Source organism: Ruditapes philippinarum, unplaced genomic scaffold (assembly GCF_026571515.1).
Source record: "Ruditapes philippinarum isolate M1 unplaced genomic scaffold, ASM2657151v2 ctg916_1_1_1_1, whole genome shotgun sequence".
In the NCBI taxonomy this organism is placed as follows: domain Eukaryota; kingdom Metazoa; phylum Mollusca; class Bivalvia; order Venerida; family Veneridae; genus Ruditapes; species Ruditapes philippinarum.
In genome coordinates this window covers 333,309-354,170 of record NW_026860290.1, presented here as the reverse complement: position 1 = coordinate 354,170, position 20,862 = coordinate 333,309, and the positions used below count along the sequence as shown (strand labels likewise).

Sequence of the window (20,862 nt, the reverse complement as noted above, 5' to 3'; positions counted from 1 at the left end):
CATACAGCATTGACACATGGTCCCATACTGTGGGAATAGATTTTAGGTGTGTAGCTAATCCACTTCCTGTTTACCTACTGAATTAAATTTTCGACATTAATGGGTCAATGGAAATTTTTTTTCGTAACATCACAGCCTCATGATATTTGGTGTACAAATGCAACCCGGCCTTTTCTGTCTTTGACCCATTTTTTTTGTATTTGAAGTTCATGGGGATTGAAATTTGCTAGAGAAACTAAAAACTTCCTATGTGTGTTTTTGTTTTGTTTTTAATCCTTTGTGTTTTTTGTTTTTTTTTTCATTATAACAGCCACAATCTCAGGTTCCAGGTCAACAAAGTCAGCCATCGTCATGGCAACAACAGAATGTACCAGCACGACCCCAGTTGTCACCTCAACCAGGTCAAGGACAGTGGCAATTTCCTGGCCAGCCACCAAATTTTAGGTAAAACATAAAGATTTTAATACATGTACTTTTTTCAACCACATTCGCAAATGACCAATACTGGATTTCAATAATTGCTTTATTACTTTGAATGCAGTTTAAAAAAAAAAAAAACATAGTAAGTTTTGTAAGTAAAAGAGAAAACAAAACAAAACAGAATTTAGATGTGGCAAAATGATAGTCTATTTTTGTGAGAATTTGATATAAAAATTGAGAATGTTTTTCCTCTTTACTTTAATCAAACTGTTGAATTTAATGCCACACTTTCAAAGCCTTTGACATAAAGTTATTTTTGTATGTGTATTTTATAGAGCAAGGAGCCCTATGAGTCTACAAATGGGAAACAGGATGCCCGGTCAAAACTCCAACTCTACTGTCCAATCACCTCAAGGTGCTTTCTTTTCTGCTGCTCAGTCTAGGCCAACATTCCCAATGGGGCAGTCTACTCCACAGAGTCAGGGTCAAGGCCCTTTTGGAAATGAGGCTGTTTTTAAAGGTTCTAGTGGTATGATGTTTAACAGACAACCAGATTCAAACCAAGGTGTACCAACTTCGATGCAGAACTCTTCCCCAACAGATCGGTTCTCTTCACCTCATCAAGGTTCCGGAGAAGGACCCAGTCTACCGTTTGGTCCTAATTTTGCTTCAATGTTCCGTCATCCGCCTCCTAGCAGGTTTCCCCCGCCTCCAAATTTCCAGACTCCACCCCCTGATCACAATTTACCGTCTAGCCAAGGTCAGAATGTGTCTGGTGAAAGTCATCTGACTCGGTCAAGTGGAATGGGTGGACCAAATTCATTTCCTGGAAGTCAGTCAATACCACATGGCAATCCATCTAACTTTTCCCATGCTCCAGGGACTGAACGACCTCAAGGAGATAGAGGGTCAGGGCCACATTCAATGATGCCCAATATGCAGATGCCATATACACAGGTAAATTTTATACTTTTGTAATTTTACAGTTCATTTTTTTTTATGGAAAAGGTATTTAAAAGATCTAAAAGCTTTTATACATGATAAATCTTTTTTACTAAACCTCATGGTATTAACTTAAAAATATTAGAAGAACTAATTTTTTCTGTATCTCCTTTATTTAATTGAATTTTAAATTTTTTTCTTTTTGTTTTCCTAACAGAGTGTAACTGATTACTTTAAATTGTTTATAAAATCAACAATTAATTAAAATTTTCTCTTTATATCACTCAGAATCAGTTCATGAACCCATTTCAAAATTTCATGGGTTTTCCTGGTATGTCGAACAACCAAATGAAGTCACCGCTTGAGGCATTGTTCGGTAAACCACGGTTTCCACAAGAGGATATTCCACCAAACATGGCTGACATCATTGGAACTCTCAGTAAAATGGCCGTACAGGTATAACATTTACTTTTAGAAATCTTTTATGAGTATTAGTGTGAAGTATGATCATTTTTAGATGTAACAGTAAGATACAAATGCATCAGAAGGGATCCAGACATGGCTGGGATTTGAACTCATGAGGTCCCACTTGCTTGCAAAAATTGGCTAAAATTGGCATAAAATCAAACAAACAAATTTCAGACCATAAATCAAATTTTCATAGTATTACAATGAACGCAATTATTTTACAGTAACCTTATACAAAATGTAATAATTTAGCAATGAAATAAAGGATGTGTGTTTATTTATTTTTATTTTCAGCCTCCAAGAGAAAATGTGTTACCACCACAGCGAGTTGGACCTTCCAGTTTCCAAGGTCATGCAGAGGTAAAACAAATTGACACACAATAATATTGTTTGACATTGAATCTAAAGATGAAGTTAATATTACCCATATTACTAGATAATAGATGATGTAAGAAACAAAGTCCCGTTTTACACTTCTAATCCGGGGAGTACGATCTTTAACTGAGACAACTTCAAGGTGCACTTCTGTTCAAATAAGGGTGATATATTTACCAAGATATAATTGCAAAAATTTGTTTGTACTCTGATATTAGATGTAAAACCTATATTTCCCAACATCCGAGGTGTCATTTTTAAGTTGAATTTCCAAAAAAAAAGAAAAATACTATATTTATCTTCAAATTTTTTATCTTTTGAATTAATTATTCTTTTAATAGATTTTATCTATCAGGTCAGTGATATTGTTCATCACTTGAGTTGTTGTTGTTTTTTCAGGGTACACCAAAGCCGGAGAGTTATTACACTTCACAAAGGAGGTGAGACAATAATCATTATCATACAAGTATCAAATTATCACTCGCATTTGATAATAAGCTTTTTTTAGTTTTTTGTAATGATTTTACTTTATGTAAATTTCAATACAAATTTGAATAAACAAACAAAATTGTTGTAATACAGAGAATATTATACAAATTGTGGATGAGGGCAAAGGCACCATCCGGTTAGCTCATTAGGTAGAACGTTGGACTGTGAATAGGGGATATGGGTTTCGATTCTCGGATAGTGCAGGTCACTTACTTTGTGATTGATCATCAAATCCTTGCACTGTACCTCTGCTCTGACATGTACAGATGTTATCAGTTCCTTGCAAAAGTTAAGGCATCTAGTACCGGTAACCTGCTTGACAGCCTGCCCTGAAACAATGCGTTGGCTGAACTGTGCTCTGGTAAATTCAATATGGCTTACTGCCATGATCCGGAATGAAAACTACCAACAACAACACCACCAGAGTGTGGATAAATTCGTAACTGGGTTTAAGGCTTCTGTGAGAAAGTATCAAAGATATTTAAACTTGTCAGCACTGGTTTGTTGCAGGATGTAGACTCCTGATTGGTTATAGAACCTAGAAGCTTTGTTAACAAGTTTGAATTAATAATGTTGAAAAGGGTTGAATGTTCTCTATGGACTCGGGGGTACACAGAAATAATAAATACAGCTTTAAAAATTTGTTTGTGTGTTGTACATACCATTTCTTATAGCAAGCACTTTGTGACAATGCAGAATTTACTAAGTAATAGTTCAAGGAGGTCTCTAATAGTTCAAGGAGGTCTCTAGTAGTTCAAGGAGGTCTCTAGTAGTTCAAGGAGGTCTCTAGTAGTTCAAGGAGGTCTTTTATAGTTCAAGGAGGTCTCTAATAGTTCAAGGAGGTCTCTAACCTATTTACAGTATTTTACAATGCGTAAATTGATTGTTATCAAAACAAGCTTTTCAGAAGTCGTCTCACAATATTCAGAGAAGTTTATTTGAGTTGATTGTTTTGAGATAGCTCAGTGGGGGCAGACGATTGCATAGATGTTCCGACTGGCCTGGTTTCTGTACTGGAAGTCAAGTACAGTCAATATTACTCGTTAGCTTACAGGGTTTAAACTGATTTCTCTCTGAGTAAGCTGTCTACCTGGCCTTATATAGGATCATATGTCAGCATGTCCATCCTGACTGAGACTCAAACCCAGGACTCTTGGAATACCGTTCTGTGGCTCTACAGACTGACGTATTTGGCAGCTGACACATATCTAGGTTTTCATCTTCCACTAAAGCTAGAAAGTCACTATATGAGTTTAAACAGCTTTGATGTGACTTGAAACTCAACAAATGTATCTGACGTCTGCTTTATTTTTAAAATTGCACAGAATACCTGATATTTTACTATTTTTGTCCAGCTGACAATACTTATCTAAGACAAAGAGCATGACATCTCCTTCCCATTCCTTTATATATCATTGACAATCCTGTGTTATTATGCATGCAGTCAGGGATGGAATCTTTACGTTGAAGCTGGAGATTAAATTATCATACAAGGATGGTGATGTAGATTTTTAGAAATAATTTGTGTGTATATATATATAAATATATTTGGAAACAAATTTTGTGATATTGTTATTCCTTTTGAATCTTTTTTAAGGAATAGAAATTGTCATTGTTCTTTAAAAATAGAAAGGGACAGGTTGGTGAACAAGCCAAATGGAATTCCTTGTGTTTTTTTTATCAGATATTTCAAGTAAAACATTTCAATGCCTTTTAAGGAGGTGCATTGGGGTTGTAAAGCCTTAAAGCATTAAATTTGAAAATCTTGAAGGTATCAACTGGAACTCTTGAAAGGGAAAATTTTAAAATGATGATATTTTAAATAAAGGGAAAATATATAAAGAATATTTTAAAGAAATGTTCTAAAATTCAAATTGAAAATCGATTTTTAGGGCAATTCTAAGTCCAATTAAATACATTTATACATTTCCCATTTTCAGGTCATTATGTACAATAAAAAATATTATTCTAGAATAACAGAGTGAGGGAATGATCTGAAATTTTTGCACACAAATTATTGGCTTAGACCTACATTTAATATTGTAAAAAGCTTATCACGATATTTCCAGTCCTGTCATGTCAAAAAAAAAATCCCCATCTCAGTTGAGTACCTTTAATTTACACTCATGTTCATTTTCATTGAGTGTTCAAGCCTAACAAACGTCTGACTTTGTGTATGTGTTATTTCAGCTCGTCTGTACCTGCTGTCAACATTGACATAGAGGCTAAACCTGTTGACAGTGTCACCAACATATCTTTACCACAGCCTCAACAACAGCAGCAACAACAACAACAACCCCCTGGAACATACTCCTTGTTCAGTGGCTCCCCCTGGCTGTCATCCGGAGATTCGAAAAGTATGTATACGATGTTTACAATTTTACTGTTACAGCAAAACTGAATGTCTATTTCAAATTTATGTCTGATATCAAGTAAACATCAGATAACAAACTTTTATCAGATGCAGAATGAAAGATATAACAGTTCTTAATTTCCAAGAATGATCAAGAGGCTATCTAATAGCGGAAATAAACAATTTTATGACATGATAATATTATATGTAAGATAAACATGAATTAATTTACAAATGTATATGTAAATCTACAAATCTAGATGGTTGCACTGATTTTTAGAACAACAAAAGTAAAGAAGATTCTTAAAATATTTTGATTTCAAACACTCCATGGTGGAGTGGTTAACACACCGGAATAGAAATCTTATGATCGCTAGCCACATGTGTTCAAACCCCGTCAGGGTCAAATCATTCTTTCCTTGTGCAAGAAACTACGCTCATTTCTCAGTACTGGCTGGTTCCAGGAACGGATTCGGAAGTGTGTCTATAAGCTTATAGCTTCCTACACTATCAAACTAAAATAAATTCTGTATAAACCAAAGATTCCATAGTGAGGTATGAAAATGAGTTATTACCTGGTATTCTCAGTAAGAGATGTATTGTGAGTGATATTTGGCATATCTCACTGATGTATTATTCTGTGATATCTCATTGATAAGAATGAAATATAAGATAATACCTCAGTTTGTTTTCTGATTTCAATCAAATGTACAACAAGTTTTAAGATTCTTGATGTTTATTGATATTTACATTGAAGAAAGATTGATCCATGAATTTTGTAGGACATACCTTGAATTACGCTCCATTGATTTTAGCATTTGCAGGGGTGTTATAATTGGGATGTGTTTGTATGCCTTAATGCTTTAAAACAAAATAATATATCAAATTACAGAAAAAGAGAATCCCTACCCAAAACAGCAAAATTGAAAATATTGCTGGCAATTGAAAATGTTGCAGACTCGTTTTGATTGAGTCTGTTCATGGAGGTACTAGAAAGTGCAAGCTTATGTCCACACCCTCTAGCACTGGCTTTAGCAGTATTCAACATTTATACATGAAAGTGGTGACATTTTGAATTTAGAAACAATTCCAGATATGTTCATAGGGAAGATATCATGGAACCTTCAAAATTTTTCAGGACCATTTTGTCACATATTTAACTTATTTAACAATATTATCAGTTTCACTAGTGACGGTGTTGTTTGTATGGCAATTATGATGGTGATATAGTTATTAGTTTTTTACATGATGTATATTTGTGTATATTATTCCAAGTCTAGGGTGATATAGTTATTACATGATATATATTTGTGTATATATTCTAGGTCTAGGGTCATCCCCTTTCTCTTCAGAATCCAGCAGTATGCGTAATTCTCCAGATCCTGTCACAGAAAATTACGGAGGGGATGCTAAGTCAGGCGGACAAGGGATGGATATGGGTCTGAGATTTGGGGACGAGAGGAACATTAAGCAAATGGAACAGGCACCACAGGGGCCGTACTTCCAGAATAACGTCCAGGTATCATAGACTTATTTCTCTTTTGTGTTTCTTCTATGGGTTTGAATCTTGCCAATGACTGCAGATTCTTTCGTGTGAGAAAACCATCCAGCTATTTATAGAATTTATACAATATTAGGTATTTTATTGCAGGGTTTTCATAATTAACAGATTTGTGATCCATATCATTGGTTGAAATGCTGTTAAAATCAGTTGTATTTTCAGCCAGTGGATAAGAACTACCATAACCCTTAGGCACATTGGTTGTTTTCATGGGCAGATTTGTTGCCTCAGATAAAAATGAAAACCCTGAGACTATTCAGGTGGTGAGCTGGAAATATTGCACTGAGGGGCACATGAGGTATTGATCCACTAGTTAGTAAGCTAGAAAGTCGCCATAATTATCACATTTTCTGTGCGTGATTTTAAAATAGCCCAAAAAGCAGGTAGTTGGTTAGAGGCAATGCTCTTTCTGTTTATTTAAATATCTGTTAGTCTGGAGTTGGCTGTAGAAATCATCAAAAAGTAAAGAGCAACACCCTTTGGAAGTCAAATATTTTATTTGTTAGTGAGGTGTGTTAAGTCAATATTGTGAAGCCTTTCTTTTTGAAGAATTGATAGTGTCGTTGCATAGAGGTTATTGCAGTAAATAAGATGCACTGTGGTTTCTTAATATGTAAACAAAATTTTTTTTTCAGTCAATCTGGTCGAATTCAGCCCAGTCACCGTTAGAACGTTTACTTGAACTTCAAAAACAACAGAGGCAGACAGAACCACATTGAAAAAAGCACATGGCAAAACTTGTGGGTTCTTCTCTTTGAAAATCAAGGGCTTTGTTACCTTGACAACCAAATAATAGGGGTTTACATGTGTAAACTCATGGTGTTGGAAAATAAAAAAAAGATAGGAAAAAATAGTTCCGTCAACAGAACAAATTATGGAAAATAAAAAGGAGTAATTATTCCTGAGAAAAAAAAATGGGAAAAGAAGGATACTGTAGATACTAAAATAACAGTACACATAGATAAAAATGTATGTGGGACATAAATAAAGGATGAGAACAAAATGAATGCAGTAGAAAACTCATTCCTGTGTGTGAAAAGAAATACAAAGTATGCGTGTATTTGCAGACGTAAAATTCTATGAAATTTACAGCCATAAAATATGCGTTCATTTGCAGACGTGAAATTTTGCTGGAAAATGCGTGAATTGTATGTAAAGTGAACACAAACTGTGATAAAAGATACACATACATGTATATATTACATTGTGTCCCACATATTGAACCCGTTGAGGGTGGTATTTTCATACATATGCTTGTTTTTTATATGTTTCCATTTTGGGAGTGATAAACTTTTCGTCAGAGTGAATTTTTAGAGGATTGTTGACTAGTAGTGAAACATAGTAAAAACAATATATTCTTGTTTTAACATCACTTGTTTTGTGTTCTTGTGTATTTAGATTTAAAAAAAAGACGTACACATTGTAGACAAATATTATTTTGTTTATGCGCTGATTTTGTAAGGTTGCTATAATCACATGTGAGGGGAAAATAATCTTAACACTTTGTAACTTACCGTAAATGATATAAAATGTGGTATTTTTTAAACAGTATGTGCCGTTATTTTTACAGATGTCAGGAAGTTTATCGAGAGCAAGTACGGTAACTTTGTGCGAGCAAGTACGGTAACTTTGTGCGAGTATGTTTTGATAGGTCCTGAAATGATATCCTAATTGTTGTTATCGTTTTTGATTAACTTGTTTTTTCGTTACAAAGATCAGAAATTTATTTTTCACATATTCATTGTATATTACTCATAATTATTCTAGATTTGCGGAATATTGAAAGTGTTTTTGGTTTTTTTTTAGCTTATTTTTTTTTCTCATTTTTTATCAGTTCATGGCATGGTTTGGTAATGCATTATATACGCATGCATTAAGGAGTATTTTAAGTTATATGTATCATATATGAATGTTTGGGATGTCCTTAGTTTGAAGTTTTAAATCAGCAAAAAACTTTAAAACAATCTTTGTTTTTTTACTGAATGGTTTGAATTAAAAATAAAAACACACCTCATTGAAATGATACAACTACAGCTGGGTCACTGGATGTCAAAACTGCATTCCTTTCTACATTTGCTGACTTTCCCTTCAAGATTGTATGCAAGTATGCTAATTAATCAAAGTTGTAAGGTTACTTATTTCATTTAAAAAAAAAATCACAAAAAAAATTTGACCATTTCTTTACAAAAAGTCAATCACATACTTTTGTAGGAGCATTTGCTCTGTCACAAGAGTTGAAATTTCTAGATTTATGTAACTTTTGGTCTAATGCTATGATAAATGATCATAAGTTTAGCTTATAGAAATGTATTTACAATTATTTTGGCTCAGTTAAACAAAAACACATTGAGGACCTTTTAACACATTGAGGACCTCTGAAACACATTTAGGACCATTAAAACATATTTAGGACTTTGGAAACACATTGAGGACTTCTTTAAACACATTGACAACTTCTGAAATATATTAAGGACTTCTTTAAACACATTGAGGACTTCTTAAAAGACATTGAGGACTTCTTAAAACACATTTAGGACCTTAAAAACACCTTGAGGACTTCTTAAAATGCATTGAGGACCCCTTTAAACACATTGAGGACTTCTTAAAATGCATTGAGGACCTCTAAAAACACATACTATAACATTTGATAATAGAATGCATCTATCATCTCTCTTTACAGTAAAATATAATTCATATATTCACTATGCTTCACAGCCTACATGATAATTTTAACAACACTGACTACTTTTTATGTTGATGAATAAGTAGTATATTAAAGGTTACACTGAACTTACACTGACCCATGCACTAGTTATTTCAATGCTTGTCTTTTGATAAAAAGTAATTACATTGACTAGTTTTGTTGTATAACAGTTATTTATCAATGTTTACAGAAACACAGACATTTACCACAAAAATTACATTTATTTTACCACAGTTACTACATTTTATTACATTTACTATAGAGACTAATACATTTTAAGACATAATTATAGTAAATTAACTAATTTATTTTTTGGTCTGAGTGAAAAGATATGTAATTATATTGTAAAAAATTAGGTTAAACAAGAAAATCTAGTAATTTCTAGAAGAAAATTTCTTATTTCTAAATGCTGAAGTATAGTTACTTCGATGTTAAAGATATTGAAGAATTTCCCAGCTGATTTGTGACTACAAAAAAAAACAACTTACAGTTACAACTGCAAAGATATGTGCAACTTGACAATAACTCTTATGTAAGATAGTGCACGGTGAAACTATAACAGTAAAAGTTATTTTGTATCCAGGGAAAAACATATTTGATGACTCCCAGATAACATTTATTCTTTACATTACAGCTGAAAAATGTTGTTAAAAAAATCTTTTGATTACTCTTGGCATAATTATACTGGTTAGTTAATAACATCATTGAAATTTAGATATTGAATGATATTTTTTTTTTTAAATTCAGTTATCAAAATAAAAGAATAATATTATCTGGACTGTTTTGTTGACTGCTTATTTTCCATCTGATAGTCAGTTACACTGTATCCCATAGCACCTTCATTTATTGACTGATATTAACTGTTAATCAAGGTCAAGGTCACCAAAGATAAAAATAGATTTTCCAACTGCCTCAAAGTAACGCCATGTTATTTTTGCTTTATTAAAGCCACTATTTATCCTATCAATACTTTTTCTTTTTTCTGTTTTATTTTTGGAATTGTTCACACATCTCATTAACATCAATTGGACACTGTATCTAAACCCCAATGTATTTGTTACAATTAAAGAATCTTACATTTATATGACCCTACGAGTAAAATTTCTTGACCATTATTAATTGTTTGATTGAATAATGATGTTTCTTCATCCACAAATTTTATGTTAGCTTAGAACACAGTTCTTATTGTCAGGCGTTTTCTCTGTACTTTGAACTTTGAAATTTGTAAAGGTAAAACTTAAAATTAGTTGTTTGAAATTAATAGATTATTTAAATTGTACATCTTTATCAAGATGAGGTGTGTTTGATTTTTGTTTCCACACTACAGCAGAATTTAAATTAAATGGCTTCACAGATATGTAGAACTTGATTTGTTTATTTTTCTCATAGAGATGCATTTCTATTGAATAAACTTAGTGAAATACCGAATTATTACTCTATATTTGTTGTTCTTTATTCATTTCATTTTTAAAGGGGTGTTCGTGGCCGTGTGGATTACTTCAAACCATTTGCTCTTCACTGATGATGGTTCAAATCCCACAAGGGACTTTGGATTTTTTCATGTAAGGAAGCTAGCTAATAGAACATTGGTACTAGTACCTGAGGTCTTCCTCCAACAGAAAAGCTGGAAAGTTGCCATATGACTTCTACTGTGTTGGTGCAATGTAAAAAACAACATCAAAATTTACCTTGACCATTTGAAAGAGTTTTTTTTTCTATAAATTTTTTGCCAACAAATCATTTCTTAGTTTTCTATGTTGCTAATCAAAATGTCATTTATTTTTTTATTGATCAAACCTAATGACATTGTAATGTCCCCTAACTCTAGCTTGTATAAAAATAAAGTTATGGCCCTTGTAAAACAGAAAATTCAGGCAGCTTAAAAATTTAGTAGGCAAATCCTATCTCTAAAACTAATGAAGGAGTCATACAAAACATCACACCTGTTTTCAAGGTCATAATAAAAGTTTTGATACTTCTGTGACCTTGAAATGTATAATAAACAGATTGATTTTATGTAAAAGGAGATTATTTTTAATCAAACATCATATTATTACAAGGTAAAATTGTCTGGGAAATTGTAGGAATTAAAATAATTAATTGAAGGAAAAGTCTGAATTTTTTTTTTTTATAAATTATTTATGGATGCCAAACAAAAACCTTTTTCATTAAGGAAATTGACAAAGTTATATAAATAAAATGATTTATTTGTTACCTTGGGACAGATATGTACCTAAGTCAAATTTCAGAAAAATTCAGATCAGTTTCTCTAAGTATATTACATGTATATTAATGCATGTATTAAAATTCCGAAGACTGGTATACCTGTAGACAAAAAGAATACGTAAATGTAAGTTGTATGATTTTGTATACATATTTTGCCACATAAAGATCATTGAAAAAGTCTGTATACCAAAAAATGTTGGAAAATCCACATGTACTTCAGAATAGGGATAGGGGGCTATCTAACTGTAAACAGAGCAAAAGAGAACAATAGTGTTCATTCCGTAACATTTTATAGAGGTAGATGGCCAATGACCGTCTTTTAAACAAAAGAAAAAAACAATAAAAATGGCCCTTCATCCCAATTTGGTCGCATGCATAGTATCATGATAATGTTATAATAAGTCACGTATAAAATGGGAGTAAATGGTTCAAAGTCTTTTGGAATTGAAAGTAACATGTGATTTTTGAGCACATGTTGAACATCACACCACAAAGTTATAAATAAAATGATTTATTTGTTACCTTGGGGAGAGATATGTAAGTCAAATTTCAGAAAAATTCAGATCAGTTTCTCTAAGTATGTTACATGTATATTAATACTAAAATTACAAAGACTGTTATACTTATAGACAAATAGAATACGTAAATGTAAGTTGTATGATTTTGTATACATATTTTGCCACATAAAGATCATTGAAAAAGTCTGTATACCAAAAAATGTTGGAAAATCCACATGTACTTCAGAATAGGGATAGGGGGCTATCTAACTGTAAACAGAGCAAAAGAGAACAATAGTGTTCATTCCGTAACATTTTATAGAGGTAGATGCCCACTAGATGGCCATTGACCGTCTGTTAAACAAAAGAAAAAAACAATAAAAATGGCCCTTCATCCCAATTTGGTCGCATGCATAGTATCATGATAATGTTATAATAAGTCACGTATAAAATGGGAGTAAATGGTTCAAAGTCTTTTAGAATTGAACGTAACATGTGATTTTTGAGCACATGTTGAATATCAGGCACATGATGACTATTTATAGATTTGTCAAAGTATTAATAATCACTCTTCAAGCTTATAATAGTGTAACATCCTATTATATTAATTACGGAGGATTTAATTACATTTCTAAAAATAAAACAAAATTTGAATTTTGAACCACCATGCTGTCTGCACTGGTTGCATGATAAGAAGTAATTACAATCATACCCCTAATAAGCTAACCTCCTTATAGTGAAATAATGTGTAATTATAAATGTGATAGCATGTCATAGAAAATCAGTACTTTTAATTAGTGATATTTGAAGAATACTGAAGTATAGGCTTTTCTCAGATTACTTTCAACTTTTTGTGCATGTTTGAAACATTATTCAATACTAGGATATACTTAATTGTATGAGGTTGATCATATCTGTTAAAAAAACTCTCACATGTCTTATATTAACTTGGAGGTCAGATGGTCAAAAAGTCCAGTTTACAAAGGTCTTTTCAAATGTTATCTGACCAATAACTAGAGATACAATTTCTTAAGATTTGGTGTTGTGATTGGCCCTGTAGATTACCACCCTTGATTCTGAGGTCAGTAAGACAAAGGTCAAGATCTGATCTTGTGGCCTTGACCTCAAAAAGTTTGTCCCAACAATAAGTATAGATAAAGCTTTGGCCAGTAGAGTCCTTGCATTTAATAAGGTGATTTGTTAAGACTGGTAGGTTGATTTGTGGTAAATAGGTCAAAGTTCAAGGTCATGATGACACAAAAACATCTTCATAGTAATTAAATTCGTTTTGATTATAGAATTAAGAAGGCATCTGCAGTATATGCATGATTATCATATTATTATCCCAGAATTAAAATGAGGTCAAAATATCAAGGTGAGTGACCATATCAACACAGGTATGACCTTTAAAAGTTTAACAAAAATGAAGTCCATGAAACAACTGCTCAATAGGTAGAATGTTGGACTGTGAATAGGGTAACCTGGGTTTCAATTCATGGACGGTGCATGTCACTTTCATTGTGATTGATTATGAAATCCTTTTTACAGTCATTCCCACTGTACGACTGATCTTGCATGTACAGAAGATAACAGTTTCTTGTGAAAGTGAAGGCAACTTAAGTACTGGTAAACTGCTTGGCAGTTTGCTTTGAGGAATGTTGCAGTGGCTGAACTGTGCTTTGGTTAATTCAATATGGCTTGCTGAAATGATCTGGATGGTAAACTACCAACACCACCACAGTGCTAGACCAGTAGAAGGCCCTAAACATATTAGACAGTCCATGAAACAAGTGACAAATTGGTGATGGGAATGGGACAGTAGACATTTCCAAAACAGCTTATGTTTATACAACTTGTGCATACAAAATGTTGTATACTAGCTAGCTTGTACATGTAAAGATAGAAGAACTTTTGTCATGTTTGACCTTTATTTAGAATATTCAAACCAAACTGTGCATTATGAAATCAAGGATTATAAGGGCTATTTGTAATGGATGATATTTAACGGTATCTTTTGCAGGTTTATAATGATGTCTACACTGTATCACTGCCACCAATTTGTCTCTTATACTGAAGTGGTTAAAATGTCCATCATCATAAATTGTTAAAATCAAGTGGGTTAGCGTTGTTACAGTCATTTACAAACATCTATAACATTTATATAGTCACTTACAGAGCAGCTAGTTGTCACAGGCATTGGTGTTTTCTTGTCACATAACATTAAGTTATAAAAAGAAACCGAAGAGCGCGATTAATATTCAGATAAGATAATTTCAGAATGATCGGCTATTAATTATGACCGAAGAAAAGGCCCGAAAATCTGATTTCATTCCATAAAGGGCGCCGCGCTTCAGTACCATCTTTATATTATAAAAGATACAACCACAACAATAACATACATAAAACAGGCTAAGTAAAATTATTCTTTTCCCTGTCACAGACATATCATCACCTTAATGCAGTAACACTGGTTAACTCCTATTAAATTATATTATATATAACTAAATTGGGTCACAAAAATAGGGACACAAACTGCCCATGCGCCAATTTTTAACCGTTAAGGTTTCGGATCCACTGTGAGGAAAGCGGCATATAACAAGTTAACCCATTAAAGCACTAAGGTGACAATAAACTAGTCACCAGTTAGATTCATTCTTAACCCTGAACCTGCTGAATTTCTTTAATATTCAGCTACCATTTTTGGAACTGTTCATTTAACTTTTAGGGGTGTCCGTATGAGAATACAAAGTTGGTGAGCCAACAGTATAAAACCTCAACAGGCCAGATTGCATGGATGTATAAGCTCAGGCCTGGCATTATACTGGTGGCAAATGTTAATCACCTTTGGTTCTGCAGGATAAAGGTTCACTAAATAAAATAATAATGATCTTCCTCTGTAAAACTGTGGGTGTATTTTTTGTTATTTTGCTTCTCAGCTGACATTTATGTATATTGGATTATAATTTGTTATAATGTCAAACATAATTTAAACATTTTCCTAAATGATCAAACCAATTAGAACAGTATTGTACATTATCATGGTTTACTGAAGAGATTTGGCATTATAATGGACAAATATATAATGCCCACACATATAGAGCAATATACTTATATGCTGTATTCATTTACAGCATGTAATGTAACTTATTTCCGACATATAATTGAAATATTGGATACATTTAAATTAGCTTTATAACTATTTCTATCATTATGCCAACATGTTTAGTTGATGAACTGTATCGCAATTTGAATTATTTAGGTGTCCGTTTTTTATGTGATTTATATTCACCTATGTGGTTAAAGGTCAAAGCTACACTTATGTGGGTAAAAATTCACCTTGAAGGTTAAAGCTTCATCTGTGTAATAAAAGTTTCAACAATGTTGTTAAAGTTTTATCAATGTGATTAAAACTTTAAAAAAATTACTATTCAGTATTATAAAATGATACTCAAATAGGCTCATTTGAGGGTGTTTAACTATTTATCACCAGAGTGTGAAAGGATAGTTGGGCCATAGCCAAGTGGTAAAATAAATGTGTTGGACCAGTATATTAAATCTATTAGGATTGCTGGCGTCAGAGTTCTGCAAACCCAGCGAGAAACTTTACACTCATTGCTTAATTCTAGGAATAGATTCTAGATATATCTGTTAGCTGTTATGTTGCCTCCTACACAATTATCCAACTTAAAATTACACATTAATTAACAAAATGAATAATTGCAGTAAACTGGCCTGTTAGTTAATGCCAGATTGATGTAAATGATGGGGTATTACACTGTTATTATATTAAAAGCATTTCACTGTATGTATATATGAATTCTTAGCCCATCTGCCCTTTCAGGCACTGAGGAATATGGACCCCAGACATTTCACCATACATGATCTTAAAGGTTATACATGTAATCACAGATATACTATAAATCTCCATGATGTAATTTTATCAACCACATAGCCCCTTTTGTGGACCCCTAGGTAAGTCTTGTTTAATATCTGCCTAAATTTTGAAAAATAAGTTATTCACTTAATGATACTAAAATATGTTAATATATGCAAGTCGATTTTTTTTATGTTTACTTAAAATTTGATACATTTAGGGAGGCCAATGAGATGATTATTGAAAGATAAAATTTGTTTATTTTAGTGCCACGTGTTACAACATACCATATGAACATATTTTTATAAAATAAAATAAATCAGCACCCAGCCTATAAGTAACCTTGAATGGTTACAATGACTAAATTAAGCACATGATCAAATGTTGGTGAATATGTTAAGCATATAATGATATTACATGAGCCGCGTCACGACAAAACCAACATAATGGGTTTGCTACCAGCATGCTGACTTCACTATCAGTTTATCTACTTTTTATACTGTTTGTAAGCGAACAGAATGGATCCTGATCAGACTGCATGGATGTGCAGGCTAGTCTGGATCCATGCTGGTCTCACACCCATTATGTTGGTTTTGTCATGACGCGGCTCAATTATGTATCATACATATATGTTTCATTTCATTATACCAGTAGTAATTAACACTATATAATATATATTACATCACATTACACATATTGTTACCACTACACCCTGTCAGCTTAACAAGGAAGAACTATCATATTATTGGGAGGTGCCTAAAATTTGTCACACTTTCTTTCACAGTAAGTTCAGCTAAATATCAGAATCAGATTTCTCATAATTATGACATAATCACGAGGTTATAAACATTATAGAATAGAAGAAAGGTGGTGGTTTGTTTTTTACAGATAAACTTGTTATTAAAGTGAGAATAGTCTATAATATTATTTTAATCATCATGTCTTACACGTGACAGATGTAAACAGCTGCTTTTGTGACATGTGACTCAAATTATAAGATCCTAAATTATAGCACAATTTCTAAATTAGCACAATTTCTGGCAAATATTGGCATAACACATCAATATATTTCCCAGGTGTTATTTGTTATATATTTTTAATAAGTATGTAACTTTAACAAGAAGAAATTTTTTATTATACATCTTAAACAAGGACACATTACTGTCAGTAAAACTGATGTTCCCCTAAAATGTGCAAAAAGTCAAGATATTAAAGGCACATTATGCCTCAGGAATGAATAAATTTTTCATTCCTTAGAAAAGGCAAATTTGAGTTATGAAACATTTAAATAATATCAAAGATTTATTTCTATATCTTACTTTACACAATTTGTTTGTATACTAAAACTGTTCAACAATGTTGCCATCTATGTAGCAAAACTTATAGATCCTTTGAATTACCTGTATAGTTTTCAAAACTTATTTAATCATTAACTTCTGAGAAAGGGGAAAAAACACTAGAAAATGTTTATTTTCATATTAGTTTATTCAACAAAACAACAATATATTCATAACAATATAACAACATACATGCTCTTCCATTAAATAATTCGAAGAATAATAACTGGATTTTCCAAGACAATAAAAATAATTTCCAAACATTAACAATTTATTTATTTACACACAATAACATGTATCAGCTGTTCAACAGCTGTTATCAAATTCAACTGTCTAACAGTTCTTAGCTGTCAAACTGCCATTTGCTGTTATCATCAGCTGTTGACAATAGTAAATACTAACTAAGAACAGGCCCATATAACTTATAGTCACTGGTAATTTCATATGATAATTGATCATTAATAATTTCAAATGATAATTAATCACTGATAATTTCATATGATAATTGATCACTGATAATTTCATATGATAATTGATCACTGATAATTTCATATGATAATTGATCACTGATAATTTCATAATATAAATGATCACTGATAATTTCATATGTGGCTAAATACTGAAATAATCTGGAGGGTAAACTACCAACACCACCACTGCTAGACCAGTAGAGGGCCCTAAACAAATTAGACAGTCCATGAAACAAGTGACAAATTGGTGATGGGAATGGGTCACATTTCCAAAACAGCTTATGTCATACAAAATGTTGTATACTAGCTAGCTTGTACATGTAAAGATAGAAGAACTTTTGTCATGTTTGACCTTTATTTAGAATATTCAAACCAAACTGTGCATTATGAAATCAAGGATTATAAAGGCTATTTGTCAAGGGTGATATTAAACGGTATCCTTTGCAGGTTTATAATGATGTCTACATGTATCACTGTCACCAATTTGTCTCCTATACTGAAGTGGTTTGTCCATATCATCATCATAAATTGTTATAATCAAGTGGGTTAGCTTTAAATGTTACAGTCATTTACAAACATCTATAACATTGATATAGTCACTAACAGAGCAACTGTCACAGACATAGATGTTTTCTTGTCACTTAAGTTTTTGGAACTATTCATTCAACTTTGAAATGTTGAGATGAGAAGCCTGGTCAGATTGCATGGATGTGTAAGCCCAGGCTTGGCATTATACTGGTGGCAAAGGTTAATCACCTTTGGTTCTGCAGGATAAATGTTATTAAGACATGATCTTCCTCTGTAAAACTGTGGTGTATTTTATGTTATTTTGCTTCCCAGCTGACATTTATTTATATTGGATTATAATTGGTTATAATGTCAAACATAATTTAAGCATTTTCCTGAATGATCAAACCAATTAGAACACTATTGTACATTATCATGGTTTACTGAAGAGATTTGGCATTATTATGGACAAATATATAATGCCCACACATATAGAGCAATACACTTAAGAACTATAATTATGATGTATTCTTTTACAGCATGTCCAACTTATAATTAAAAAAAATATTTGCTTCATTTAAAATAGCTTTATAACTATTTCTATCATTATGCCAACATGTTTAGTTGATGAACTGTATCGCAATTTGAATTATTTAGGTGTCCGTTTTTTATGTGATTTATATTCACCTATGTGGTTAAAGGTCAAAGCTACACTTATGTGGGTAAAAATTCACCTTGAAGGTTAAAGCTTCATCTGTGTAATAAAAGTTTCAACAATGTTGTTAAAGTTACATCAATGTGATTAAAACTTAAAAAAAATTACTATTCAGTATTATAAAATGATACTAAAATAGACTCATTTGAGGGTGTTTAACTATTTATCACCAGAGTGTGAAAGGATAGTTGGGCCATAGCCAAGTGGTAAAATAAATGTGTTGGACCAGTATATTAAATCTATTAGGATTGCTGGCGTCAGAGTTCTGCAAACCCAGCGAGAAACTTTACACTCATTGCTTAATTCTAGGAATAGATTCTAGATATATCTGTTAGCTGTTATGTTGCCTCCTACACAATTATCCAACTTAAAATTACACATTAATTAACAAAATGAATAATTGCAGTAAACTGGCCTGTTAGTTAATGCCAGATTGATGTAAATGATGGGGTATTACACTGTTATTATATTAAAAGCATTTCATTGTATGTATATATGAATTCTTAGCCCATCTGCCCTTTCAGGCACTGAGGAATATGGACCCCAGACATTTCACCATACATGATCTTAAAGGTTATACATGTAATCACAGATATACTATAAATCTCCATGATGTAATTTTATCAACCACATAGCCCCTTTTGTGGACCCCTAGGTAAGTCTTGTTTAATATCTGCCTAAATTTTGAAAAATAAGTTATTCACTTCATGATACTAAAATATGTTAATATATGCAAGTCGATTTTTTTTATGTTTACTTAAAATTTGATACATTTAGGGAGGCCAATGAGATGATTATTGAAAGATAAAATTTGTTTATTTTAGTGCCATGTGTTACAACATACTATATGAACATATTTTTACAAAATAAAATAAATCAGCACCCAGCCTATAAGTAACCTTGAATGGTATGACTAAATTAAGCACATGTGATAAAATGCTACCGTGTGTTGTCAGCTGAACATGTTATTAGCATATGATTTTTTTCTTCATATTAAGCATATGATAGTGTTTCATTTTAGTACAGTAATTATCACTATATAATATATCTTACATCGCATTACACATATTGCTTCCAGTACACCCTGACACCTTAACAAAGACGACTATCATATTATTGGGAGGGGCCTAAAATTTATCACACTTTGTTTCACAGTAAGTTCAGCTAAGTATCAGAATCAGATTTCTCATAATTATGAGGTTATGAACATTATAAAATAGAACTTCAAGAAAGGTGGTGGTTTGTTTTTTACAGATAACTGTGTTATTAAAGTAAGAATAGTCTAATATTTTCATCATCATATCTTACACGTGACAGATGTAAACAGCTGCTTTTGTGACATGTGACTCAAATTATAAGATTCTAAATTATAGCACAATTTCTGGCAATTTTTATTTATATTGGCATAACACATCAATATATCTATATATTTTCCAGGTGTTATTTGTTTTTTTATCAGAATGTAAATTTGACAAGAATTTTTTTTAGTATACATCTTAAACAAGGACACATTACTGTCAGTAAAACTGATGTTCCCTTATAATGTGCAAAAAATTCAAGATATTAAAGGCACATTATGCCTCAGAAATGAATAGATTTTTTAATTCCTTAGAAAAGGCAAATATGAGTTTTATAACATTTAAATGATGGTTTTAGAGCATGTCAGATGCTTATCTCTTGAAGAAAGTAGCGCTGAATGTGAAATTATTTGTCATAAATGAAGCAAAATGTAAACAAAGTAAAATTTTGACTTCTATTCAAAATATTAAGTCACTACATTTTCAGTTATTGCCAAAATGCAACAGATGCCAAAGATGGTTCAGGTAATTGACCAATGAACAACTTTTTCTATAAACAATAACAGGACACAAAAAAATAAAAAACTTTGAGAAATGAAAATAATAACATTTCTGGGGCATCATGG

The 20,862-nt window shown here is 32.1% G+C and overlaps 1 protein-coding gene across 1 annotated transcript; it reads left to right on the top strand.

Moving 5' to 3' along the window:
• Positions 1-308: 308 nt before the first annotated feature.
• Positions 309-8,149, top strand: LOC132759549 (trithorax group protein osa-like). The gene is made up of 8 exons (XM_060751339.1): positions 309-444; positions 756-1,377; positions 1,651-1,818; positions 2,125-2,190; positions 2,605-2,645; positions 4,885-5,051; positions 6,373-6,566; positions 7,244-8,149. The coding sequence occupies exons 2-8, from the start codon at positions 769-771 to the stop codon at positions 7,325-7,327; spliced, it is 1,329 nt and encodes a 442-aa protein (XP_060607322.1). The 5' UTR covers positions 309-444; positions 756-768; the 3' UTR covers positions 7,328-8,149.
• The last annotated feature ends 12,713 nt before the right edge of the window (positions 8,150-20,862 follow it).